This window comes from Gossypium hirsutum, chromosome A11 (assembly GCF_007990345.1).
Source record: "Gossypium hirsutum isolate 1008001.06 chromosome A11, Gossypium_hirsutum_v2.1, whole genome shotgun sequence".
Lineage (NCBI taxonomy): Eukaryota > Viridiplantae > Streptophyta > Magnoliopsida > Malvales > Malvaceae > Gossypium > Gossypium hirsutum.
The window spans coordinates 123,426,674-123,454,382 of record NC_053434.1 but is presented as its reverse complement, the minus strand read 5'-3'; the positions used below and the strand labels follow the sequence as shown (position 1 = coordinate 123,454,382).

Genomic DNA, 27,709 nt, shown 5'->3' with positions numbered 1-27,709 from the left:
TGTTGGTCAATGGAACTTATTCATTTGAGGTTGACTTCGTCAATGCAATAATTTCAGTAAACCCTCACATGCTAAGTCTCTTACTTTCATTTCAATAATTTCTTTGTTTTTGTTCAGATTCACTCTTTTTGACTCAATATTTAGAATTACTCCTACAAAGATAATGCGTTTCAACGTACTCTAACTCGCGTCCTCCTGTATTGGCAGCAGTGCTCATACCAATCAAGTTAAGACTCAATCGGCTTCCTTTATTTTTCAAATTAAAATATGTAAGTCCAATTGTTGACACCGTTGAAATTCTTTCGTTAACTTTAGGTTCATTGTAACACCATAATTTTAGTTACATGACTATCGAGTAAGTTTTTTATTATTATTTCAAAATGTCACACCAGTAATTTTATTAAAAAAATTAAGAGTGTTAGAATTTTAAAATTTAAAAAGTAGAAAAAAATAACTTCTTAATTTATGAAGATTACAAGGGCTAATATCATAATTTAACCTTTAAAAAAATAAATCCACTTATTTTTATTTAAAAAAAAGATCACCCAAGTGCATCAAATATAAATTCTATTAATAATAACACTATGATTGAGATATAATGAATATTCTTTTTCCTTTTACAAAATATGGCGAACCTTAAACCAAAACAATTTTTTGGTACAATAATTAGATTGAGAAAAATAAATAAATTAAAGATATCCCAAAAATGATAAAAAAAAAATAGTTTTTAATTAGTTCTATCTTAATTCTTTTTTTTACTTAATCATAAAAAATAATTAGTAATAATTAGTTTAAGTGTAGGTGAATGCAATTGAAACTGTATTGAATTGATCTATTAAATTGATTGAATCAGAAATCGATAGATATAACAATTCGTACAAATAGATTGGATCAATCTCTGAGTGACTTATTCAGAACTGATAAAAAGTAAGAAATTAAGACAAAAAATCAATAGGTGAGTTGGTTAAGTTGACTTATAACTTTTTAATTCTTTTTTGTCATTTAGTGAATTTGGACTGGGCCCGAGCAAAATGTCTTACCAAAGGCCCGACTTATTTTTAAAACGGGCCTTCTTTTTTTGTCCAAACCCTCTCACATTTCAGGCGGGCTTTCGGGCCGGACAACCCCGAATAAATCTAACTAAATTAGTACACTAAAAGATAATTTTTTCCATTTAACAGGAGCCAAGGCCCTTGGCTACCATCCTCTAGTTTCACTTATGTCGGTTATCCAATCAATTCTCAATTCAACAGTAATTAATTTTATTAATTTAATATTTTAATAATCATCGATGATTAGAGTTTGAACTGATTAGATTATCATTTTCAATTTGATTGGTTCGATAATAATTAAATAAATCATTAAACATAAAATTAAAATATATATTAAAAAACAAAATTAATTCAACTATTGATTTTTAATTTTTAATCGATATTGAATGGTTTATTTAAAAATCAATTCAAATTTTATGTTCGTAATTAATTTTCGATCTAAGTAACCAATCAGTGTAAACTAACACCATAAGTGATAACAACATCAAATTTCCTTTTAAGATTGCATATGTTAACATCAAGAAATTAAAATCTAAATAAATAGCTAATCCAAATTATTTATTTATTCGAAGTTGTTGAGATAAGAAAATGACAATAATTTTAGTTGGATTTCTTAAAATAATTTTTTAATTTAAGTCCACTGGTTGATGGCACATTTGTAATAAGAAGCTCCAACGGGGTTAATTAATAGCAAAACCACATTACGTGGTATGAAAAAAATGAAAAAAAATAAATTTAATAAAAAATCGTATATTTATGTCATAATTTAAATATTTTACATATATTTAAATAAATTTTAATAAATTAACTTTGGATACGCATCTATTTTAGAATCAATATTTGAGATTCGTAATTATGTGATTTTTTACTAAAAATATCATCTCGAAAGTTGGCGGTTAAAGTTTTACTAACTCTAAAGTGGACTTGGACTTTGAATAGTTATAGTCTTTCATAATTATAATTAATTAAGGATTAATATAATATTTAGTACTTGAATTTGATTTTAATATTCAACTTGATACTTGAATTTTTTGTCCTAAATTAATGTAATATTTAAGATGAGATCTTATTATAGTGGGATTCTTTTTAAATTAACGATTGTGGTTAAAAAATAAAAATCAGGAGACTATAGCCGATTGTTCAAGTCACGTCAAAACTAGGAATTTGTACTAGTAACCTAAAATCTGTTAAATTGATTATCGAAAACGTTGCTTTTCTTTAGAAATCAATTTCTTCCCTTCTTGAAACCGGTCAAATTAGTCGAAAGGTAAACTCATGTTTCTCTAATTTTTCCAATCGTTGATTTAAAAGAATCTCATTGGATTTCATTTTAATGGGATCTTTAAATAGATGCCACTCAATTTAATACCTAATTTTGGCATTAATTTTCACTTTGGTATTTGCGTTTTTTTTTATCTCAATTAAGTACCTATATTTTTTATAAGAGCATACATATCAAACATTCCCTGGACCACATGATACCAATTGATGTAGGTACCAAATTGAATATTGAAGTCAAACTCAAATACTAAATAATATATTAACCCATAATTAAAATAAAACTTCTTAGTCTTTCCAACGCTAAGTCCAGCTTTGCTGACACTTTAGAAACACAACACTTGTCAGTTGCGATATTCGCGCGTGAAAGAGACGCGCAAAAGAGGTAAGGAAAGTTCAAGGTAAATACGAAATTGACCTACAAAGCACCTCCCGTACTTTCATTTGTTGGTATTTATTTTATATTTTTATATATTTTTCCAAATTATTATTTAAGTTATATTATAATAATTTCTATAGAGGGAGATTCGATTTTTTCTAGAAAGATTTAGAGAAGTGTCATCTTTTAGAAAATCAATAGATCACTCAACAAGTTTATTATTAAACCTAAAAAGTTTATACTCGATTTTATTTTTGAATTTTATTGAGAGTCTAAACTAGCAGTGAGTTTAGATATAAAAAACATCTTCATCTATTGACAACTTGATATTTCCTTAGTAAGTGAAAGCTATGGGCAGCCAAAGGGGTAAGGCAAGCCTTGGACTTACTTGGCTAAATGGGAGTATTCCTTTTAGGCCATTCCAAAATTAAATTTAAGGTTTTTTAACCTTTTATTAAATGGAAAAATTTGTGTTTTTGTCCCTAAACAAAAATTTTAAACCTTTTAAATATATTTTTTAGTTTTAACTTTTTCAAAATTTTACAATTTTTATCTTCATCTCCTAAACGAAATTCTTAATTTCGCCTATGAGGAAGTTTATCTCACTTTATAAATCTATGACTATCTTGAACTCTTGGCAAAATCACTCTATAAAATTGGTTTAACTCTCAATAAAATCAAAAAATAAAATCCAAAATAAAATCGAACACGAACGCCTTAATTCCAATACCAAACTTGTTAAGGGGTCAACCGGCTCTCTTATATTCGACACTTAACAGACTTCTCGCGAAACAGGTCCGATGTTCTCTCAACAAATTTCATATTATATAGTAATTATCATTTCATTTTAGTCCTTCTTTTCACACTCATGGTCGGCTCGTCCGTTTCTAAGTGCGTCTTTGTATGGTGTTGACTTGGTAAGTCACAATTAAAGCAATTAAAAGCACTCTGACTACACAGGGGCCACAAATTTAAATTTAAAAAAAAACAATTTCGTCCTTCAATTTTCATATTTAATTAATTCTTTGAAGTTTTTAATAAATAATTTTTTAATATTTTTAATTTATATTTATATTATTAGCAATGAAATTTAAAATAAAATTTGAGACTCGTGCTATTTTTTTATTAATTTATAGGATTTAAAAAAATTATATTATATAAATAGTTCTTTGTATTTTAAAAATTAATAATATAATTTTATTTGTCGTGACTACAAAAAAATAAAGTGCACATGATAATACCAACAATAACTAAATATGGAAGTAATTTGACTAAATAGATTTATTATCTCATCCTTCACGATTGTTTAATTTAGGATTAATTTAAAACTTGACCCCTCAAATTATACTATTTTTTCATTTAGGTACCTAAGTTTCTTTTGTTCAAAAAGTTGAACCTAAATTGTTAATTTTGTCTAATTTTATCCCAAAAGTGTATGGTATCCTATAAAAATATGCCATGTGTCTCACTTTTATTGGCTGATATACAGCTTTCAACTAAAAACCTTTAGGTATCTATGTAGGGAAGCGTTGTAGTTTAAGGACTAATTTTGCATTTAAGCCTTTAGTTTAAGCATTTCGTGCAATTTACGTTCACATTCTAAAAAACCATGATAAGGAATTTGATGCCTAAGATATCGGGTTTGAAGCTCAATTTGATCTAGCTTGACTTTGACTTTGAATTTAACTAAGATTCGATATGATTATCGAATATTAGAAAATTTCATGTAAAATATAAAAAATAAATTTAAATATTATAGAGAAAAATGTAAAAATTGAATAATATTTGTTGTTGTTGGGATCAATTATTTTTTAATTTATATTTTTAGTAATTAATTTTTATTTATTTTGTGCCAAAAAAGGGCATAGATGTAAATTAATTTCCAAAATTTCCAGATATTTATGTTGGCCTACTTGCCATGTAGAAAGCCATTTAAGACCTTACAATTTCTGTTGATCAAGAATTCGAGTTTATTGAAGTGTATTATCTTCTTATTTATGGGTATTATTTATAAAAAAAACCCTTAAAATTTCTCCCTTAAGAAAAATTCTCACAATGTCAATATTTGGTACCTTTGAATTCATTTTTTTGACTTACTATCAATAATCATTTAAAAAACATTAAAATCATGTCATCAAAATCATATTATAAATTTAAAATACATAAATATTATTAATATAAATTGTATTGATGATTTGCTTGGAATTTTGCATTTGTTATTATTTTGCACTTGAATTTTGTTCAATTAAAACTCTAAATGTGATCTAAGTTTGACTCGTGCTAGTCGTTATGCTGTTAAAATTTTACCCTCTTATTTTATTTCACCAAAAAATTTTGTTCTGTTAATTATCAAGTGCATGAACCAAGCATAAAATGGAAAGTGCGTATATGGTGCAAGCATGTGTTCAATGTGGGATCTACAAGTCAAAACCCATGTCAAGATGGGAAAGTTTTGACGAGAGAAAAAATGGTACATCATTTTGCACTATAAAAAGCTGAAGTTTGTATAGATTTAAAAAAAAATTAAATTAAATTTAGAAAATAAAATAAATCAAAACTTTTTAATGGTTTATGTTATAACATAATATATGTATTTATCTTATATTAGGTAAAGGGTTATATATTTTTTAAAATACAATTATGTAGATCAGCTGATAAAAGAATTATGGGGTTATTTTATTAAGAATCAGATTGTATTTTGTTCTATTTATTTTAAAAAATAAGTAAATTAGTCACTGTACATTAAATTAAAGAGCAAACTAGTCATTTATGTTAAAAATTTCATCTATTTTTACTATTAAAAACTAGTGTAGTTAATGAAATAACCAAATAGTTACACTTGTACCTTATGTTGATGTACAGGGACCATCTTTTAACGGTAGAAATGAATGTAATTTTTAAAATGAGTTAATGACCAATTTACTCTTTAATCAAACGTACAATGACTAATTTGTTTATTTTTCGAGTAAGAAGGGCAAAAAATGTAATCAAACTCTTAGATCAATGGCCTCTACGATACTTTTACCTACATCGGCTTGAAAATAATAATAATAATATAATTTGAATAGAACTCATATATAGTAAATCTTAAACCAATTAAATAGATTTAGAGGGAGGAAACTAGAGATGTGTACGGGTTGAGTAACCTGTTAAACCCGATTTTTTTTAGACTAGGCTTAGGTTTATGTCTTTCAATCCTGATCTGACTCAACCCGTTTTACTATTTATAAACAAAAAAAATATTAATATTTATATATTTTATGATTTAATTTAATTGTTTAATCACATTTTAAACAATGAAATGAGCTTTTTGGACTAACCAAAGTGAGACGGACTTATGTTTAAAATTTTTCTAAAACCGAACTTTGGCTCAAACCATGAAAACTACACATAATATTTACACAGGACGAGAAACCTAATAAAATCTATTATAAGAATTTCCATGTTTGGTCGAGCTCTATTATTCGTAAATTTTATTTGTGAGTTTTCTTCTATATTTATTTTAAATTTAAATCTCACAATAAATCGTATTTAAATTTATTATGCTTTTCATTCTTATTGATATTAAATTAATTTTAGTTATATTTGGTATAAAAAATTTTCATGATTACATTATATTTAAAATTATAATAATTCCTTGAATATTTAATTATTTGTGATTATAATTTATTTATAAATATTTTTAAAAAAATATTAATCCCATGAATCTAAAAAGAATTTAAACCGGAACACTTTCGGTATTCCATTAAGATTCATTTATTCTCTTCAGATTAAAGTAAAAAAGCTTTGATGAAATAAAGTGAAACAAAATCTCGAAGGTTTTCTTTGCCGACGAAATCAATATTTTAAAGGGTGAAGTGTAAAAATAGTCATTTATATTTTAGTTATTTATATTTAAAATATTACGTTTTGGTCACTTAAGTTATTGTTTTGTTACGAAGTGGTCACTCTACCATTAAACTCCGTTACCTCCCTAATGGCTATCTTACGTGATAGTCCAAATGGGTTTTAAATACGAAATTGAATTTCCTACCTGGCAGTCCAAATTAAATTTATTTAATTAAAAATCTATTTTCATCTCAGCAAATGGACATCCAAGTTGGCTTTTAAAAGTCATTTGGACTGCTATGTAGGTCTGCCATTAGGGAGGTAACGGAGTTTGACAGTAGAGTGACCATTTCGTAACAAAATGATAACGTAAGTGACTAAAATGTAATCTGAGGCAAATAAAAGTGACTATTTTTATAGTTTATCCTATTTTAAATTTTTTTATATTATATAATTTTCTCTGTTAAAATATGCTCAAAGTTTTTCTATTCTTTGTAGATTTAGAATTTAGGCCATTATTTTTCAAAATTAAAAATTTAAATTTAATTATTATCATCATTAAAATTATGTTATTAAATTCAAGTTAATTACAATGTTGTTTTTTTTACAAGGGCAAATTTAAGAGGACAAACATGGAAAAATTATGATTCAACCCCCTATAAATGATTAAATTATAAACTAACATATTGTAAAATTGCATCTTGTTCCCCAAAATCTAAAAAAAAAACTATTTAATCAAATAAAAAATGATGAAATAATAAAATAATATACAATGAAATTATATTTTGATCTCTAAAAAATTTATAATTTAGTCCCGCCCTTTAATTTATTTGATTTACCCCTAACTACAAAGTGAGTATTCTTTCATTTTAAAATGTCACGTTAATAAATTTAATAAAAGAATTTTGATGATATTAATAATTGGGTTTAAATTTTAAAATCTCAAAAATAAATAAACTAAATTCCTAAATATAAAAATAATACTAAATTTCAACTATACCAAAAATATAAAGATTTGGAGCCTATTTAAACTAATTTCCCCCTTTTTTTAGCATATTCTTCACACTTTTCCAGTCTTCCTCTTTCGTTGAAAATTAAAATTCCGAAAAGTATTGAAAACTTCGATATTTTCCCATTTACTTTCAAGTTTCAACTTTATTGCGAGATCCAAAACAAAATAATATAAAAATAATTTTAACCACGTGATGCACATATTTTCATTTTTTTAAGAAAAATTCAATGGTAAAAATAATTAAAATACCATAAATATATGATATATATATAATATAAAATATAAATGAAACATAATACATAAATCTATTAGTATTATCATTGAAAATTACAATTTTTGTATTTAATTTTAAAAATTTATATAAAAATATTTAATTAAGGAAAAATATTTATAAAAATGTTTATTTTTTATTTTTAAATAAAAAATAAAATTAACTTTAAAATAGATTCTAACATCAATAAGTTTTTTTATTATTATAATATTATAATATTTTATTAGTTTAACCCAAGACATGTCTATGTTATTTGATTTTCTAATAAATATAAAATATAAAAAATAAAAAAATATTTTTTTAACAATTTTATTATTGGTTCTGATTATATCTGTTATTTTTGACACAATGCAAACTATTCATAGCCTCTCTCTAACCTATAGATAAGAGGATAATGCGTTTTTACACACTTGAACTCACGTCCTCATGCATTAACAACAATACCCGCATCAATCGAATTAAGACTCAATCGATAAATATAAAATAATTTCATTAATGAATAAATCTAAGAATTTTTTTTAAACATTTTTTTTATTAATATTTGAAAGATAGTGAGATCACATTAACCTTAATATCGTAAGTGACGACGTCACTAAATATTAAAAACTATATTTCAAAGAAATATAAAAAAAATATTTTATAAAAAGTCCAAATCTAAACCCTAAATTTTGTTTAAAATATAAAACAGTGAATTTAGTTTTTTTCTTCTGAAATTCACAAATTTTTAATGTAATATTTTTAGTAAAAATTATATATTTTGATACTTTAATTTAATATTTTTAATGTTTAATTGGAAGCTTTGGATTGATTTTAAGAAGCTTCATAATTAATAATTAACTTAGATGAATCCCAAATTTTTTTTGAAAAATTCACATATATTATAATGTATTTAATCAACAAATTATATTATTAAATAAATTTACAATTAATACTAAAATTATTTTATTAAAAAATATAAAAATTCAAACATAATAATATTAATAATTTCAAATTAACCCTTAATTCTAAATTAAATAATAAAAAATTAATAATTTTTTTATGTATCAAAATGTATAAAATTTGTCAAACGTTTAAATCACATCGGTCCAAAAATATAATTATCACATTAAAAAGGTTTTGAATTCGGAGTATAAAATTATTTCAATATTCAATTTGATATTTGAGTTCGACTTCAATTTTCAAATTGGTATCTAGACCAAACGATACAATGAATATCTGACACGTATACTCTATTAAAACAATATAAGTATTTAATTAGGAAAAAAAAAGCTCCAGTAACAAATTTAAACATTAAAATCAAATTCAGGTAGAAAAAACCTCTAGTATCCAATTAAAATAAAACTTAGGTACTAAAGTGAACATTGAAGACAAAATCAGATACCAAATAATCTATAACCCCTTTTTTCTGGTCGGTGGCTCTAACTACTCTAAGCGAGTTACAAAAGAAACCCACTTTCAACCATAGCGCGTGAACCACGCACTTCACTGAAAAGAAAAAACCTGGTTGGATACGAAAAATTGACAGGTGTGTTTCCCTGGTATTTCTCTAAATCTTCACCTTATATATACACACACACACACACATATATTATTTGCTCATTTCCTTCTTTCATCCCAAAAGATCAGAGGCTTTTTTTCCTTTTTTAAAATTTTTCTTTTTTCATTTTGCTGAAAATCTAAGGCTTTATTTGGCTTTAAAACCATTTCTTTTTTTCTAAGTGAAGTAGATTTCAAAACCAGCAAAAACAAAGGAAATAATCGAAACCCAAACAGCTGTTTCGAATTTCGATCCATTTTACAACATGTCTTCTTCCTCGAATAATGGTGGTGGATTTGAAATGTCGTCGTTGATCGACGGTCGAGATTATTCAGGGGAGAATCACGCGCACGATGGTGGTCACGATGGGGTTTTTCGCCACTCGAACGCGGCGGCTGTTAAGGTTCAGAAAGTGTATAGGAGTTACCGGACACGGCGTAGGTTAGCAGATTCCGCTTTTGTAGCTGAACTCTGGTAAATTCACAGAATCTTTGTCTTTCACATTGTCTTTTTTTTAAAATAAAAAAAACCATATTATTTAAAAATATATATTTATTGGGTACTGATTATTATTATTAAATTTTCAGGTGGCAGGCTTTAGATTATGCAAGGCTTAAGCACAGCACAATTTTGTTTTTTGATAATTTAAAACCTGAAACTGCTGCTTCAAGGTGGAATCGTGTTTTTTTAAATGCTTCTAAGGTAAATTTTTTTTGGATAAATTGCACCAAAACCATTAAATTATTATTAAGTTTTAGTCACTTAATTTACTTTTTCAAAAAAATTATTTTTAAATTTTAAAAGTTGGGGTTTGACGGCGGTTCTTGATTTATTTATATTATTCCTTTGCATAAATAAAAAAAAATGTTTTTTTTTTCAGATCGGGAAGGGATTGTCGGAAGATGCCAAAGCACAAAAATTGGCTTTTCAACATTGGATTGAAGCTGTAATTTCTATTAACTAAATCAGAAAAAAATTTAAAAAATTGTTTTTAACGAAAATTTATTTATTTATTCTTGAACTGTAGATTGATCCACGCCATCGTTACGGGCATAATTTGCATATTTACTATGAAGAGTGGTGTAAAGCTGATGCTGGTCAACCATTTTTCTACTGGTAAGATTTAAATTCAGTGTGAGAATCCTATGTTACTCGGATTTGGACTTGGAAGCCAGAATAATTTTTTAAAGGGACCGGATAAAATTTTAATTTTTTATAGTTTATATGTTTATAATTTTTAAATGATTAAATTAAATTTTTATAATTTTAGGGAGCCAAAGTGTAATTTTACCTTTATTAATTTAAAATTTTTAAAAAATCTCAAGAGTTTAAATAGTAATTTTACATTTTAGTAGGGCCGAAGCCCCTGCCAGCTCCCCTAGATTCGCCACTGACTTGGGTGTGAGTATCAGATTAGGGCAGGGCGAAGTTAGAAAATTTTTATTGGGGTTGCAGTTTAGTTATGTATTTATATCAGAGTTAAAATGTAATTTCACCATTATATTAGCTTGCATCTTTATAGTTTTTTAAAGGATTAAATTAAATTTTTATCATTTTTAGAGTTAAATTACAATTTTATCATGTATTAATTTATAGTTTTATAGATTTTAGAGGATCAAAAGTGCAATTTTTCTATTTTAGGAGGCCGGACTGGTTTAGGGTGTGTGTTCGGGACTGGTTTGCTTAAGGGGTTATGTCCAAATATGTGCAAAATGGAATAGGAGAGCTACAGAGGAGAAGCTGGAAATTTTACTTAAGAGGGGATGAGATAAAATTATAAATTTTTGGAGGGTCTAAAATTAAAAAGGAATAAACTGCATTATTAATTTATTTGTAGGGACCAAAAATGAAATTTGTTCATTCAGTTGAGAACTAAAGAGCTTATGATGTGAACTCGAAATGACATCAAAGGGAGGAAAAGGTTGCTTAAGCAATTAATTGTTCATGGAGATTTATGTCCAAATATGTGTAGAATTTGGTCATCGGACATTGGTATTTTGGGAACAATGAAGAGTCGGAATAATATAGCTATGAACTTGAAATATCTCGATCGAGCTCTCATGGAGTTTTTGATTTGTGTTGTTTCACAGGTTGGATTTAGGTGATGGCAAAGATATTAATCTTAACGAGTGCCCGAGATCGAAGCTTCGACAACAATGCATCAAGTATCTCGGACCCGTAAGTGCCTCGATAACGTTCGATTCGATATAGATTCGAATTTCCAACATAAGACGTATGAAACTATTAATTCGAGTTGTTGCGAAATCCTGATGTGTTTTTCGTGTTTCGTGTTTCGGGTACGGGGAACAGCAAGAGAGGGTAAATTATGAGTACATTGTTGTTGAAGGAAAGATTATCCATAAACAAACCAGAAACGTACTCGATACAATCGAAGGATTGAAAGAAGGGAAATGGATATTCGTTATGAGCACCTCGAAGAAATTGTATGCCGGCAAGGTAAGCATTTAAATACGAACGGAAACTGTTTGTCTTGTTTCGTAGAAGACATCGTGAAACTTAAACCCGGGTTTTTGTTGTACCTTGCAGAAGAAGAAAGGAATGTTTCATCATTCGAGTTTCTTAGCCGGAGGAGTGACGTTAGCCGCTGGTAGGCTGGTGGTTGAACACGGAGATCTTAAGGTATTGATTCGTGATGTTGATAATGATTTTTGATTCGGTATTGTTTTCGTTTGAATGACTCGATAGTTCTTCAAAATCTTTCAGTCCATTTCTGCGTATAGCGGACATTATCGGCCGACAGATGATAGTCTTGCCAGTTTTCTATCGTTTCTTAAAGAGAATGGAGTGAACCTCAATGAAGTTGAGGTAACCTTTCGGCCTACCTATTTTCCCCGAACCAGAATTTTGATGTTTCCATGTTTCGTTGGGTGTTGTTTCTTATATGACGTTTCGTTTCATCTTCAGATACGCCGTGCGACCGATGATTCCGATAGTTACAATTATGGAAAATCCACTAGTGTTGGGACACTGGCCGAGCATTCTCTAAGCTTTGTGCCATCCGAACTCGAAACCGATAACACGGAGAACAATTTGTCATCACAATCACCCGAAGCCAATCAAACCAAGACCACAAACACTTACAAGAGGTCTTTATCCGGTGGTCTTCAAAGCCCAAGAACTGAGGTGCCTGAAAGAGCCATATTGCAAAGGATCAACTCCAAGAAGGCAGCTAAATCGTACCAATTAGGACATCAACTGTCCCGCAAATGGTCAACTGGAGCTGGGCCGAGGATCGGGTGCGTAGCTGACTACCCCTTAGAATTGAGACAGCAAGCATTAGAGTTCGTCAACCTATCTCCGAGGACTCCTCCCACCCTTTCACCGTTCTTGTCTCCGAGAACACCACGGACCCCTACTACACCTTCGGCATGCCGGAGTCCCGGTGGGCTTGCATCAGCTGCGTCTCAGCCGACATCAAATTTCACAAATGCTGATGGAATTTCGGGGATCTGATTGTAATATACCATTAGTTATTATATTTGGGTACTAATATAACTAATCTGCTTTAATATTTCTAGCATTATCGTTTAATGTTTTAGCAATAGAATGCCCTTTTTGATGAACCAATCTAAAATTTTATTTGGAGTAGATTTGGATATTGGATGGGTGGGGTTGATTTTTGATCAGGTCAATTCATATCTATTCAATTTGGGTTTTAAAATTTGGATTTCAAATTCAAATTATTCAGATTTGAGTATTAGGTTTTTTGAGTACTATCGGTTAGACAAATTGGATTGAGAATCGATCGAGGTATGGTGTGGCATAATTTTACGACGAAATAATTTTAACGAAATAAAACCATTTTGATCATTGTATAAAGACTAATTTGTTTACCTTTTTTGGTAAAGAGACCAAAATATAATACAAATTACATAAAATTTATCAGTAAAAGTACAATAGAGGCTCATGTATTAAGAGTCATATTGCATTTTGCTTCCTCTTCTCAAAAAAAGGTAAATTTCAACCCATTTCTAGCATACAAATAGATGAAAATTTTAACAGAAATGATTAATTTACTATTTGATGTAATATATAGAAACTAATTTACCTTTTTTCTAAGTAAAAGAGACAAATTGCTATCCTACTATAAGTACCTCTATGATACTTTCACTAAAAGATATCTTATACTAATATTATATTTTAGGAAAAAAAGTATTGACTTAGAGTTGGCCATGGTCGCTTTCCTTGAACTTCAGTACAAATTCAAGAAAAATATGAAGAATTTGATTTTTAAGCTATCACGATTTTAAATTTTGTTAGGTGTGACCAATCACCTTTTAAAAGATGATTTTAAAATATATTTGTAAATTAAAAAAAAAATTTGAGTTCGAGAATCAATTACACTTTAAAAAAATAGAAAAAAAATTTGAGTTTTGTATTCAGTTATGCATGGAGAAGATTATAACACATCCATAACGTCCAAAATTAGTACATATTAACTGTGTTGTCCAAAGTATCGAAAATTTAAGATTCAAAATTTAATATTTAATTGTGATCCCAAATGTATTTACATGAATGGAAAATAAGTTTTAATCAAAATTTTAAATAAAAAAACACAAATCTTTATGTTTTAAATTTTATTTCACTCTATTTTGAGGACATTCCATTTTTATAATCGGTGACACATTTTTTTGCAAGGAGAATGAATCATGGATCATATTAATTTAGCATGGATAAGACATTGTGACACATGGACTAACATAACAGCATTGAAGCATTAACATTACAACACTTCTGATCAATTTAGACACAATCTTTAGGAACATAAAAATATATAAGAAACGATGAGGACTAAAAAGGAAATTCAACCAAAATGATGATTCTATATATTCTTCCCAAGATCATATCATGGTCATATCCTGCACATATCTGGATTGATCTTACAGTTTCTCGTAGCAAGCATGTTATAATCTATCCGAGCTTGACCCGGACATAATAAGCTTATAACAAGTACAAAATATGTTGTCGGAAAAGCAAAATTCACCATGTATCCACCACATAAACCAATTAAGTCTAAAATTCTTAAATACACATCATAATTCAAAAGCACTAACAGGAAAAATCATCAAAATCCTCAAATATCTTCTTTTTTATTATGACAGCAGAACTTTAATGATTTCGTGCCGAAACTTTTGTAACAAATGCAATAAATTATAGCTAATGAAGTCTAAGCAACCATAGAAGGTGCAGCGACAACTTTACCTGATTTCATCGAGCAAAAGAGATTCAAAACATCGGGATTGTTGCGAACGAAACTTGGGCACTTAGATAACAAATCCTGTGCTTCATTTTGCCTCGAAGCTTTGAAAAAAGCTTCAAAAACACGAAGAACAACCGACATAGATGGAAACCTTTGTGAAGTCATAGACTTGAGAAAAGCAATAGCATCATCACTACTACCGGACCTCCTTGAAACATACTCGATAAAAGGATCGATAAAGGGAGGAAAACCATCGTTTTCATCAAATCGAAGAGACTCAATGCATCTTTAAATCCATCTTGAGCTAATAACTTCCTTATCAATTCCTTGTAAGTATCATGCCATGGCTTTAACTGATTCTCACTAACATACTTGTGTAAAAGCTTACAAGCATCCTTTGCTCTTTTCCTACTGCAATACGAATATACCAACCAGTTAAAAGCATAGCTGGCATGGGAAACCCCATTTTTTTCAACCATGTTTTCAAAATAAGTTGATGCTGTTTCGAGATCACCGGCAGCACAACATCCTTCGATTAAAGACGCCCATGCTTTGTGATCTAAATCAGTATTTGATGCTATAAACTCAGAAGCTTCGTCTTTTTTACCAGCACTAGCAAGTCTAAAAGTAATTTTCGACTGTAAATTACCACTGGTTATAAACCCATTCTCCTGCATTACTTTTAGAACCTTGTTGTATTCCCTGAGTCTACCAACACTCGTCAAAGATTTAAGAACTGAATCAACCATGGAATCTGTCAAGACATTCCCATTCTCAACAAAAGTCTTCACGACTCTTGAAAACAGACGCATGTCTAATTGTTTAGACACCGCTAATTTCTTCAGCAAAAAGGTACAAGAGCTCGTAGAAGGCTTATTGGAACCAGCCATTGCGAACTCATACAAGTCTACAGCTTCTTTAATCATTTTCTTCTTACAAAAGTGCTCGAAAACCTTTGTATAAGTCTCCATTTCCATTTCATACCCAAGGCTTCTCATTTCATCAACAACTTTCCAAAATCGATCAATGCAATCTTCCCTCCCTAAAGTTCTAGCCATAGCATTATAACTCTGTCCGTCGTGCTTCACCAAACCACGTTCCTCGATCCATCGGAAAAATATCAATGGTTTTGCTGGCTCAGAAGCAAGATATTCCAATACCATTTTCACCAAATCATTTGAAAACGTAACATTCAGATTGAGTAACCGGTTTTCAACATCATCACCCCATAACTCGCTCTTAATAATCTTACACACCCTGGAACAAACATTTTCGATCGAATTATCGACAGATCCCGAAGCAAAAACCCCTTTTAATCTCTCCAAATCACTCTCCAGTCCCTCTCTCTCAAACTTCAAAGCAACTCTATCACGAACGGCACCAGAGATACCATACCCTTTCTTCTTCATAACATCAACCAACCCCCAAAATTCCTCAATCAACCCATTGACACCCAAAATACCTAACATCCGGTTATACGATTTGGAACTAAGCTTTTCCCCATTAGTCTCCAAAACCCAATCAAAAAACCTAATTGCTACATCAGGGCTAGACTCAACATTCTTTAACACTTTCAAAACCATTTCATGGCTAAAAACAACACTATTGAACTCCAATTCTCTCCTTATATCATCCTTACCACTGAACTTAGTAAAAATATCAGTGACACTACTTACCAAAACATGATCTGGGACTTTTTGTGCCTCGGATGAGAAACTATTAGATTGATTGTTGTAATTTAAAATGGATAAACCTTTCATAAGATTGAAGGGGCTTGTGAAATGGGAACGAGAAGCAATGTTGTTGAAGGAGTGAACAATAGGAGGTGAAGGAATGAGTACCTGAGATACGGCGGAAATACGGAGTGGAGATCGACGAGGGTGATTTCGGAAAAGAAGAAATCTCCATGGATGTCTCACCTTCATCACCATTTTCTGATTTGGGATTCTTTCTGTTTGTGTTATTAGGTCCAAGATTAGGGTTTTTGCAAACTGAGAACAAATAGCGAAGGAAGACGGCGGAATGCCAGGGTTTTAGGTTTCTACCGGGTAGTTATTTTTTAATTTATGGAGTAATGTTAAATTTAGTCCCCAATATTTATATTTTTTGTCAATTTAAACCTCATTATATTTTTAAGCTAAATTTGGCCTTAGCCTTTAAAATACAATAAAATTTGACTATCAACATTTCAAAACGAGTTAAATTGTTATTCTTTAAAAAAAACGAATTAAAAACATGGTAATTTGCATAGTAATCCACATGTACTTCTTTTTTTTTTTTAAATTTTTATGATTTTTCAATATATATATTTTAAAATTTTAGAAAATTTTTAATTTTATAATTTTTAAATCATTTGTTGAGATGACATATAAAATAAATAATAGCATGCTAGCATGAATTAGTGGCGAATACAGGGAGGGCTAGCAGTGGCCGTGCCCCCCGTAAATTAGAAAATTTATGTTTAGATCCTTGAATTTTTCTTAAAATTTTAAATTACTAAAGATAAAATTGTACTTTCCCCCCCTAAAATTATAAAAATTCTATTTAATTCTTAAAAAATTATAAATATATAGACTATAAAAAATAAAAATTTCATTCGGCCCCCCTAAAAATTTGTTTTGGCTTCACCATTGGCATGAATCAACGTGGACTGCCATGTGGTTTGTCATGCCAATACCGTTAAAAAATTAATGTCTTAGTCAGTATTTTTGTTAAAAAAATAATTAATTTTTCTTAAAGGTTGAAGACCGAATTTAACTTTAAAAAATAATGATTAAATTGAAAAAAAATATAAACGTTGAACGTTAAATTTAATATTATGCCATTATTTAGAATCTGATTAGCTCAATCGATTTTAAGGTTTTTATTGGATTTGTTAAAATGATTTCGTCCATATAATTTCACAACTATGCTTTTTTAGAGTCGTTCAGATCATTTTTATCTTTTTAAGGAAAAAAAAAACATTTTGATTTTAGATATACAAAGTTGGTTGATTTCAAATTACTGTTTGATTTCTAATTTATTGATCCTAAAGGAAACTAGTTTATGTTTAATACATATTACAAACACGTGTGTATACACATCAAATTATGACATGCTTATAATATCTAGAAAAATATTATGTAAATGCATATTTATAAAAAAATATATAATTAAAAATAAATAAATTTTAATTAAAATGGTAAAATTAATATATTTTACATTGATTTATATAGATTTTGTATTTCCCAATTAAATTGACGTCTAATTGATCAATGGCACCATCTCAATTAAATACTTAAATATAGTATAAGATACATACACGTTTCGTAAAGTAGAGTTTTCTTCAATACAATATGAATGAAAGTAGCGCTGCACTTGAACTGACCTAACCGTTTCAGGTCCATTGTTATTATTATTTGTTCAAAACCAAGATATCTATTATCAGTAGTAGTAACTAATTTACTCGTTTAAAATATTTTTTTTGAAGAGATAAATAACTAGACATAAAATATGTTCCATTCACATGAGCGGAGATTGAACCTTTGATAACATAACTAAAAGAATAGATAAATAATCACCACATTTTATTTCATGATTCGTACATTAATATTATTGTACCTTAGGCTCTTGCAACATATGAAAATAAACATTTTTCTAAAAATTTAGTGGGATTTAATCGGCCTTTTTAAGTCATGTAAGGGTGGAACATTTTGTTAAGAACAATTAAGGCCGGCTGGGGCTAGCATACTCTAAAATTTAAAATTAGTAAATGTAAAATTATATTTTGGGTTCCTTAAAAATATAAAAATTTAATTTAATCTTTTAAAAATGATAAAGATATAAATTATTAAAATGATAAAATTACATTTTTACTATCGTAAAAATTACAATTTAATTTTTTTCCTGATTTCGCACTTGAGAACAATACAAGTTGTTAACTTCAATATGAGAAGACATTATTGTATACCTGATCATTGAATAGCATATAAAGTTTTGATGCTCATAATATAATCAAGCTGGACAAAGAAACTTGTCTCTAGTAAAACAAAGGGCAGAAATAACATCCAGAACCATGCCTGTGTTACCGGATTCGTATCCGATGCTTAGATCTAATATCATATAACATAATTGTGAATGACTTTTTGCTAGGTCAAGTATTCTGATTGAGGAAAGAAATTGTAATTATAAAGTGATTTATAAATGAATAACGTATCAACACATATTCAAATAAAAGTATTGGATATGATCATTCAATATGTGTCAGAGTGTATCGAGCATGAATGTGTATCTGATGTTCAAACTCAAATTCAAATAATATAGTTGAAAACGATTACTAGATAAAGAAAAAAACTAAGCCTATTGCATGGGAAAGATGAAATAATTATAATTTGATTTAGGATAAATTATACCTATGATCATTGAACTATTAATAAGTATACATTTTAGAAGAAAATGAAAAGAAAAAACTTTTGATTGGTGTTGATGATGTGAATAGAGAAAACGATATAGTTACGGTTTTAACAATCTAGTGACTTAAATAAAAATTTTTAAATAATTTAATGATTATTTTATAACATTTTAAAATTAAATTATTAAAAGGTAGACTTAATAATAAAAAATATTGTTATGTTGGTTAATATGAATGATAAGAAATATGCATACCATGTATATTATTAACAGTGAAGATTACTTCAAAGTTCCTTGCTTTGTTGCAGTGTTGAAAAACCAAGCTTAAAAGCTAAATTGAAGATTTAGATCATGAAATCAAACTTAATAATGAGCTGTATATATATATATATATATCAATTTCTTAGAATTTATATAATTCTAATAATTATCAACTTGAATTAACTTGTGATCTATTGATCGAATATTTATCCTTTTTTAAGTCGTGAATTTAATGTTTATTTTTTTAAGAATAAGTTTAAATCCTCGTCTTATCAAAAATATATATCAATTTATCAGAAAATATAAAAATGCAAAACACAGTACAAACACACGATTTCATACCAAAAACCATAGTCTTAGAGAAAAGTAAATATAAAACGCTCAAAAACAAGAAAGCTCAACTCTAGTGGTGACTTACCAAAGATTTTGCTGCAACTGCAACTGCAAAACATGACAGCTCAGCAGCCACCTTTGATTTCCAAAACCCTGTTTTTTCTTTTTCAGTTTCGTCCAAAATTCCTCGAGTGACAAAAGTAGGAACACAGATTCTTCTGCAACAGATTGTTAGCAAATCCCACTTCAAAATCAAGTCCCTTAGCCTGGTTGAGTGTCGCTGCCCATTTTTTCAATGTGTGCCGGTTTAATTCCTTAATTGATACCTCTTCCATCTCTTTGATTGCGGCACAAACTAGAACTTGAATATTGTGATAGCAAAAATCGGTATCTGTTCCACGAACATTTTGGATTCGGGTCGCAATAGGTTTGAGGTAGTCCGGTGTTTCATAACAGCTGCCAATGTTGTTCAATGCTTGTTCTAAGCCATGGAAGTCGGTAACATCCACTTTCTTGTTGTCCTTGTCATAAAGTTCGTTTTCTAATTCACTAACAGTAGAGTACTGCAACTCCTCACAAGTAAATAAACTTCCATGATCTTGATCTTGAACAGCACTAAAAAGCCATGGCCATGTTGAAGAAAGCTGCAACAAGACAAAAAAAGAAGAAAGAAAACAAGTCATATTTATGAGAATGATGTGGGTATGATTATATATAAATTAGTTGATATTTAATAAAATTACATAAAAGGTGAATTTCAAATTCATTACTACCATGCATTTAATAAATTCATGAGTATAAAGAAATCCTAACTGTTACATTTGTATGTATTCTATCACAAAACATGCACTATTTTTAATACCCAAATCATATTTTGAAGTCCAAATTCTCAAATGTTAAATAGCTAGCTAATGTGCAATGCAATAATATATAAATATAAATGTATTTATGTATATGCATATCGTACCTCCTTTCTTAGACTCTCCACAACTTAGTCAAGTAAGCTATGCATTGTAGCTAAGCACACACATATCACATACATATATATATATTTTAGTGCTTAAGCAGATTCAAGAATACTTACTGTTTTAAATGCAGAAGTCTATGCAGGATTAGAGAAACAGGAAAATTAAATAACACAATTTGTTGTTGAAGGGGAAGAGTTGACAGAAGTGAATGGTGCTTCACCCTTGAAAAGTGGAGAGTTGTTGTGATAAGGTGATGAAGGATAATAAGAGAGAAAAGAGAGAGAGGGACTGAGAATCGTCCCACCCCCCCCTTCTAGGTGAGGAAGCTTATATATGAAACATAGGAGATGCCATATGTAAGCATCTTGTTGGCGGTAGGGTCATATCCTGTCTCCTTATCGAGGCGGTGATGTAATCCTGTAGACTGATGACGTGACAATCTAGGGTGGCTTGACAATCAAAAACTGTTTCATCACCGTTGAATACTAGGCACTTTTACCGGAGGCAGCTCATAATGAAAGTGTGCTCAATGGTGTGGCGAGCCGCGGTCGTAGTTGATATGAAGGTAGCATAACAGTTGTCTTTTGTCATAAGGTTGGCTTTTCAGATGACTAAAATTAGAGTATAACACTTAAGGAGCTAGCAAACTTCCATGATGTTGAACGTGATCTTCATCAACAATAATAAGATGATTAGTTGCTGTAGTTTCTTCGACATCAGCCGCAGACATGCTGAAGAAAGCTAGAACAATAAAAAATAAGAAGTTATAATTTATAAGAGTGATGTGTATATGATTACATATAACTTAATTTGATCATTCAAAATATGTCGAATATGGAGTTATATTTAACACTCACACGTAAATTTCAGTAACATAACTGAAAATAGCTTTTGTTGAATATACATACCGTGAAGACTGCATCAAGGTTCCCTGCTTTTGTTGAATCCTGAAAAATCAAACTACAAAGTTATATTGGAGACTTGGAATATAGAAACTAAGTAATCAAATTCGTAAAAATGAGGGTACCTTTAGCCGTTCTTGATCTAATCTCTCCAACTCATCTCCTACTTCAACTAATCTTCGGTTTGCCTCGTCGGTTAAACTGTCGTCCTTGTAGTTGCTCTCGATTTCTTGAATCTTTTGCTTTATGTGTTGGAGGTCAGGTCGAATTGGCCATTGCGTATTGATTTGCTCGAGGGAGCCGAGAACTCGTGGTAAGAGATGAGAGGCATTAATGGCCATCATTTTACAAACTATCCATATAATAACATCCTTGTCTGCTTTCGTGTCCTTCATTTTACCAAATATACAGAAAGCAAGTGATAAGAAACAATGCATAAGTATTGTTGATACAAAGGTTTTCAAACTGCATCTATTGTAAAGTATTATTCTCTTCCGAGGTGAAGATCATCCTCACCTTTTCTCCTAGGAAAAAAAAATACCTTATTAGATGTTTTATATAGGTTAAATTAGGGAAAAAAAAAGGGCCTTTTTTAAAGTTAATTAGGGATTTAGACTGTTTTCCCCCAAATTTATTATTTTAAAAAAATGAATTATTAATTAAAATTTTAAAAAGAATTAAAACAACATTAAATAAAAAAATATGAATGTGAATTACAAAGAATCAAACCCAAGACTTTACAAAATCACTAAAATTTCGATATCTAACCAATAAAAAGCTAATGTGTTAAGTTATTAAAAAAACACATTTTGTAAAAGGCCTTTTTAAACAAGTTTTTTCTCTCCAAAATTGATTTATTTTCCTAAATTTGGAAATAAAAACGGTTAAATCCTAATTAAGTTTCAAAAACAGCTTTTTTTTTCTACTAGTAACAATAACAATAGGGAAAATTGCACAAAAGATCACTAAATTATTAGTAAATTTATGTTTTAGTCTCTCAACTTTAAATTGTTACAAAATAATCACTAAATCATTTGACTGTTTTCATTTAAGTCACTAAACTATTCAAAAGTTGAATATATTTAAGTTACTAGGATGTTAAGGTTTTTATTTTAAAGGTCAACTAGCGAGCTCCAAGCGACGATTTGACGATTGGTATGATGAATCAGTACCCATCAACGAGTAGACAAACATGCTTTAAATCCAAGTCGAACTGATAGTTAGTGTCGAAGATCAGAAAAGAAAACTGTTTGGATTTTAATTCACAGATTTGTAATTTTAAGAGTCATTTCATAAATAAAAAAAACTAAACTGTAAAAGAGAAAGGAAATGAGAGATTTTGGTTGGAACAAGTGTTGATTTTAACATTGACTTATATGATAACTTTCAAATAGTTCATTGACCCTTTTGTAACTTTTTTAAAGTTAAGTGACCAAAAGATATATTTATTAATAGTTTAGTGACTCTTTGTGGAATTTTCCCATAATAATAATGTGAATTTATTTAAGATACTTACGTTCTTTATCCGCCTGCTAATTCGATCCTTGTAAATCTTCGCCCTTCCCGCCACGGTTTTCCCTTTAAAACGTTCTTGTTGCCGGGAGGTTGATGGTTCACCGGTATAAAAGGTTCCTGGACACCGGTGTTGTTTCTTCGTGACTTTTCCATTAGCTTCTTGTGAGTTACCGGGATCTAAATTATTCCGCTTTCTTTTTTTACTTTCACTCAACACCGAGCTCGACGAGCTGAAATCCTCGAGCAACAATGGTGGTTCCTTCGCGACTTCGAATATCGGATCAGCGAGATTGAGACTCCAATCTTCGTCATTCCAAAAATTGAGACTCCAATCTTCGTCATTCCAAAAAGTGTAACCGTTGCTCATCTTGCACTGATCTGGGAGAATTTTAACTTGGATCAGAAGAAATCGTAGAATAAAAAAACAATAAAATCGAAAATTGAGATATAAATTAAGAAGAAGCAAATCATTGAAGCAAGATTATATGAAACAGAATTTTCTTAAGTAATTCAGGAAAATCAAAGCAAGAGATAATAATGAATAAGTAAACTCAGGAAAATCAGATCACCTATATTGAGTCTCCAATCTTCGTCATTCCAATGACTGTCACCGTTGCTCATCTTGCACAGATCTGTGAAAATTTTAACTTGGATCAGAAGAAATCGTTGAATAAAAAAAACAATACAATCGAACATTCAGATATAAATTAAGAAGAAGCAAATCATTGAAGGAAAATTATATGAAACGGAATTTTCTCAAGAAATTCAGGAAAATCAAAGCAAGAGAGATAATGAATAAGTAAACTTTGTAGTACCTACTGTTAGAGGAGAGAAACGGTCGTCTGCTTGCCGAAGAGTATTCATTGGAGGGGGTCTAATTATAGGAGAATGCAAGTGGGTCATTGGATACTATGGCTGTTGTTTTTTCTTCTAATGAAGGGACCCAAAAAAGCTAGAAATAGAGAAGGACAACTTACCCAAATTTCATTACTCAATTAATTATTTATAATTTTTTTAGTCACTTATGAAAAGATACAAAATAGTTATTTAACCATTCAATTGTTTGTTGTTTGGTTATCAATCTTTAAGTTACTAACGGGAGGTTAACTTGACAGCTTTTAAAATTGGTATAATAGAAACTTTAACCCTCAACATTTATACATTATGTAATTTGGTTTTTCTTTTGCAATTTACTTTTTTTTTGTGACATGGAGGGTTAAATTTAAAACAATGAGAGAAGATGAAAATTTATTATATTTGATTTTTGGGTGTTTTCATTCTATTATATTTTCAATTCAATTTTTTTTTAATTTTTTAGGTGAAAGGGCCACTACGAAAAATAAATATGTTAAAAAGACTAAATTACACTATGTATGAATATCAAGAGTTAAAATTTTTAAAATTAAGACTAAATTGATATAATGTAAAAATATTAAAAGGGTAAAATTACTATAATATTAATTATAAAAATTATCACATTAATTTTTTATTAATTATTTAATACTTGATAAAAAATATAAATCAAATAATTAAATAATTATTTTATAATTTTTCATAATTAATAGTGAAATAAAACTTATCAATAATTAAATTACTACTATTGCGATTTTGTCGAGGAAAAATTCCATGCATGAAGAAGTTAATCAACTTTCCTTCGCAACGGCTGTCTTGATGTGATTATTTTTATTCTTTTATTTATTTATTTTTCCCCCGACTAAAAAATAAATAAATTAATCCATACGCAGAGACCATAATGGTAGTTTAGGGGAGCTAAGGCCCTGCCTCCAAAATTTTAGAAAAAAAATATTTCTCTCTTTAAACTTTTAGAAAATTTTAATTGGACCCTAAAAATTATTGGAAAATTTTATTTCTCCCTTAAAGTTTTTATAAAAGTTTAATTAGGTCTTCAATTTTTTTTTTGAAAACTTTCATTATACTTTTTTTTTGAAAATTTAATTAAGCTCTCTTAATTTTTTTTTTAGAAATTCTCAAAAATCTCACAATTTTTAAAAAAATTAGACCTCCCAATTTTTTAAAAATGATTTCTCATTAAACTCCTAAATTTTTTGAAATATTCACTAGGCCACCCTTAAAGTTGGTCCCAAGATTCACCATTGGCAAACTAGTCATTTTATTAAAAATTTCACCCATTTCTACTATTAAAAATTGACACGATTGGTAAATTAATTAAATAATAACACGTGGCATGCCACACGTACCTTTTGCTGACATACAATGATCAATTTTTAATAAAAGGGTCAATTTTATTTTTGATCCGACTTACATGGACTAATTTGCTTATTTTCTGAGTAGATGAGGCAAAATGCAATTCGACTTCTAATACAAAGACCTCCATGGTACTTTAACCTTATTGTTAATTATTTCAATTAAAATGTTGTCATCAATTTTTCTTAAGAACAAATTACAACAGAAACAATATTTTATCATGACATTCATATTAATGTTTTTAAGAAAAAAATTCCTAATAAGTATTTTCAAGGTTATTTTTATTGTTACATGACACTACAAAGTGATTTTTTTTCAAATTTTAAAATTTCATACCAAAGAATTTCAACGATTATAATAATTGGACTTGAATTTTTAAACTCCAAAAGTAGAGAACTTTACTTTTGAAAGTAAAATTAAGAAGATTAAATTCTAAATATACAAAACGTGTATGTACTCAGAACCTATTTTAACCTTCAAATTTTTACTTTATAATCAACCCAACCTGATTTAGAAAGTTTTGGCCACATGTGCCTACACATATATTTTTTTTAACACATATTTAGATATACATTTATGGGCTATTTTACTATCTAATCTAAAAAAAATTAATATTTACAAAAATGACCATGGTTCAAAAACATTCACTCAAATGACGTAAAATGAACAGTAAAATTGGGTTATGGGAAATAGATGGCCGACACCACTATTTTTTCTATTAAAAAAATAATTTTAGGGTTTTGGACACTAGACGATCGGCACCCATATATTTTTTTTCAAAATTTTTTTGGGGTGCTGACACATTGATGGCCAGCATCCCTATATCTGATTAAAAATAATTTTTTGGGGGGTGTGGTGCCGGCCAACAAATGGCCAAAATTACCCAACAAAAAAGATTGAGAATATTGCAACATAACCCCTCCATGTTTTCCTATCTTTTTTATTTTCCAAGTTTAATTACATATTTTATATTTTAAAATAATACTGAACTACTTATCATGTTTTTTAATTATTATTGCATCACTCACATTATTATTAAATTTAAAAATTAATTTAAAATACATTGAACTACATAATGTGTTTTTTTAATAGAAAAAAATAGTGGTGCCGGCCATCTATTTCTCATAACCTAATTTTATTGTTCATTTCACGTCATTTTGGTGAATGTTTTTGAACCATGATTATTTTTGTAAATATTATTTTTTGGGGTGAAATGGGTAAAATAGCCACATATATGATATGACCAGCTTCCTCATAATATAAGAGAAAACTTCAAAAATAGTTGAACATACCCCTGATCAAGTAATCTAATAAAATAGTAGAAATTGTCTTTTTGCTAGTGCACAAGGACAAACATTATCTTTATTGGTAAAATTACTAGGAAGGTCCTCGTATTAAGTGTTAGATTGTATTTTTCTTACTCTACTAAAAAAATAAGTAAATTAGTCTCTATGCATTAGATTAATGAGTAAATTGATCATTTCTGTTAAAAATTTCGTCTATTTCTACTATTAAAAGTTATCATGGCTGAAAGAATAATCAAATAGTGACATGTGATGTGTCATGTGTACTTCATATTGACATACATGAATTAATTTTTAAGAGTAAAAATGAATGAAACTTTTAATAGAAGAATTGATTTATTCTTTGGTTTACCATATAATGACTAATTTGTCTATTTTTTAGTTACCCAACTATCTTAGATTATTGAGTATTTTCATTTTTATATTAGCCAACTGGTGACAAAAAAATATAAAGAATAGTTGGGTAACCATTTTGTAACTTTTCATAGTTGAGTAACCAAAAATAAATTTACTAATGATGGGATCTTGGGGATTTGATCTTCCAAATTAGCACACAAAAAATTCAGAGAATATTTACTCTCTTTTCTAATGATGGGATATTAGAAAAGATATATTGTGTGTAATTTGGAGATTATAACCCTAATATTTATAACCTTATCATATTAGTTTTAATTCCTAATTAGCCATTGTTAATTAGATTTTAATTAGAGCTAAATTACTAGAGTATATATACATATTTGACCCATATTTTCTTTGACAATTAAAGCCCAATAAAACTTTAACTAAATTAGATCATTTTTAATTTAGGTTAACCTGATAATAGGAACTACCGTTAGAGGAGAGAAAAGGTCGCCTGCTTGCGGAAGAGTATTCGTTGGAAGGGGTCTAATTATAGAAGAATGCAAGTGGGTCATTGGATAATATGGCTGTTGTTTTTTCTTCTAATAAAGTGACCCAAAAATGGTGGAAACAGCTCTCCTTGATACAACGCATTATTTTTATGTCGGTAGTCCTCCCCTCTGTGTAATCACTTTCATTGTATTATTAGGTCTGGTATCGTTATCATTACTATTCACTTTATTGAGGATTTTTTATAAAAATAACTCAAAAAATTTAATTAAATTAAGATATAAACAATACAATCGAACATTCAGATATAAATTAAGAAGAAGCAAATCATTGAAGCAAAATTATACGAAACAGAATTTTCTCAAGAAATTCAGGAAAATCAAA

General features: G+C 28.9%; 2 protein-coding genes and 1 pseudogene across 4 annotated transcripts; 1 reads left to right on the top strand and 2 right to left on the bottom strand.

The window, feature by feature from the left end:
* Positions 1-9,412: 9,412 nt before the first annotated feature.
* Positions 9,413-13,197, top strand: LOC121209519 (IQ domain-containing protein IQM3). Of its 2 annotated transcripts, XM_041080309.1 has the most exons (9): positions 9,413-9,831; positions 9,945-10,059; positions 10,238-10,303; positions 10,385-10,473; positions 11,448-11,535; positions 11,668-11,814; positions 11,905-11,997; positions 12,082-12,183; positions 12,283-13,197. In XM_041080309.1, exons 1-9 carry the CDS (start codon positions 9,623-9,625, stop codon positions 12,829-12,831), a joined length of 1,458 nt encoding a protein of 485 aa, XP_040936243.1. In that variant the 5' UTR covers positions 9,413-9,622; the 3' UTR covers positions 12,832-13,197. The 2 variants fall into 2 exon arrangements, with proteins under 2 accessions (XP_040936243.1, XP_040936244.1); XM_041080310.1 differs by lacking the exon at positions 10,238-10,303.
* A 984-nt stretch (positions 13,198-14,181) lies between these two features.
* Positions 14,182-16,609, bottom strand: LOC121209518 (pentatricopeptide repeat-containing protein At3g02490, mitochondrial-like; annotated as a pseudogene).
* Positions 16,610-19,497: 2,888 nt separating this feature from the next.
* Positions 19,498-23,921, bottom strand: LOC121209517 (uncharacterized). Of its 2 annotated transcripts, none has more exons than XM_041080307.1 (7): positions 23,762-23,921; positions 23,516-23,578; positions 22,948-23,324; positions 21,557-21,820; positions 21,438-21,476; positions 20,646-21,270; positions 19,498-20,205 (listed from the first exon to the last, which is right to left on the bottom strand). In XM_041080307.1, exons 1-6 carry the CDS (start codon positions 23,847-23,849, stop codon positions 21,169-21,171), a joined length of 933 nt encoding a protein of 310 aa, XP_040936241.1. In that variant the 5' UTR covers positions 23,850-23,921; the 3' UTR covers positions 19,498-20,205; positions 20,646-21,168. The 2 variants fall into 2 exon arrangements, with proteins under 2 accessions (XP_040936241.1, XP_040936242.1); XM_041080308.1 differs by having other exon boundaries at positions 20,646-21,260; positions 23,762-23,908.
* Between the last annotated feature and the right edge of the window lie 3,788 nt (positions 23,922-27,709).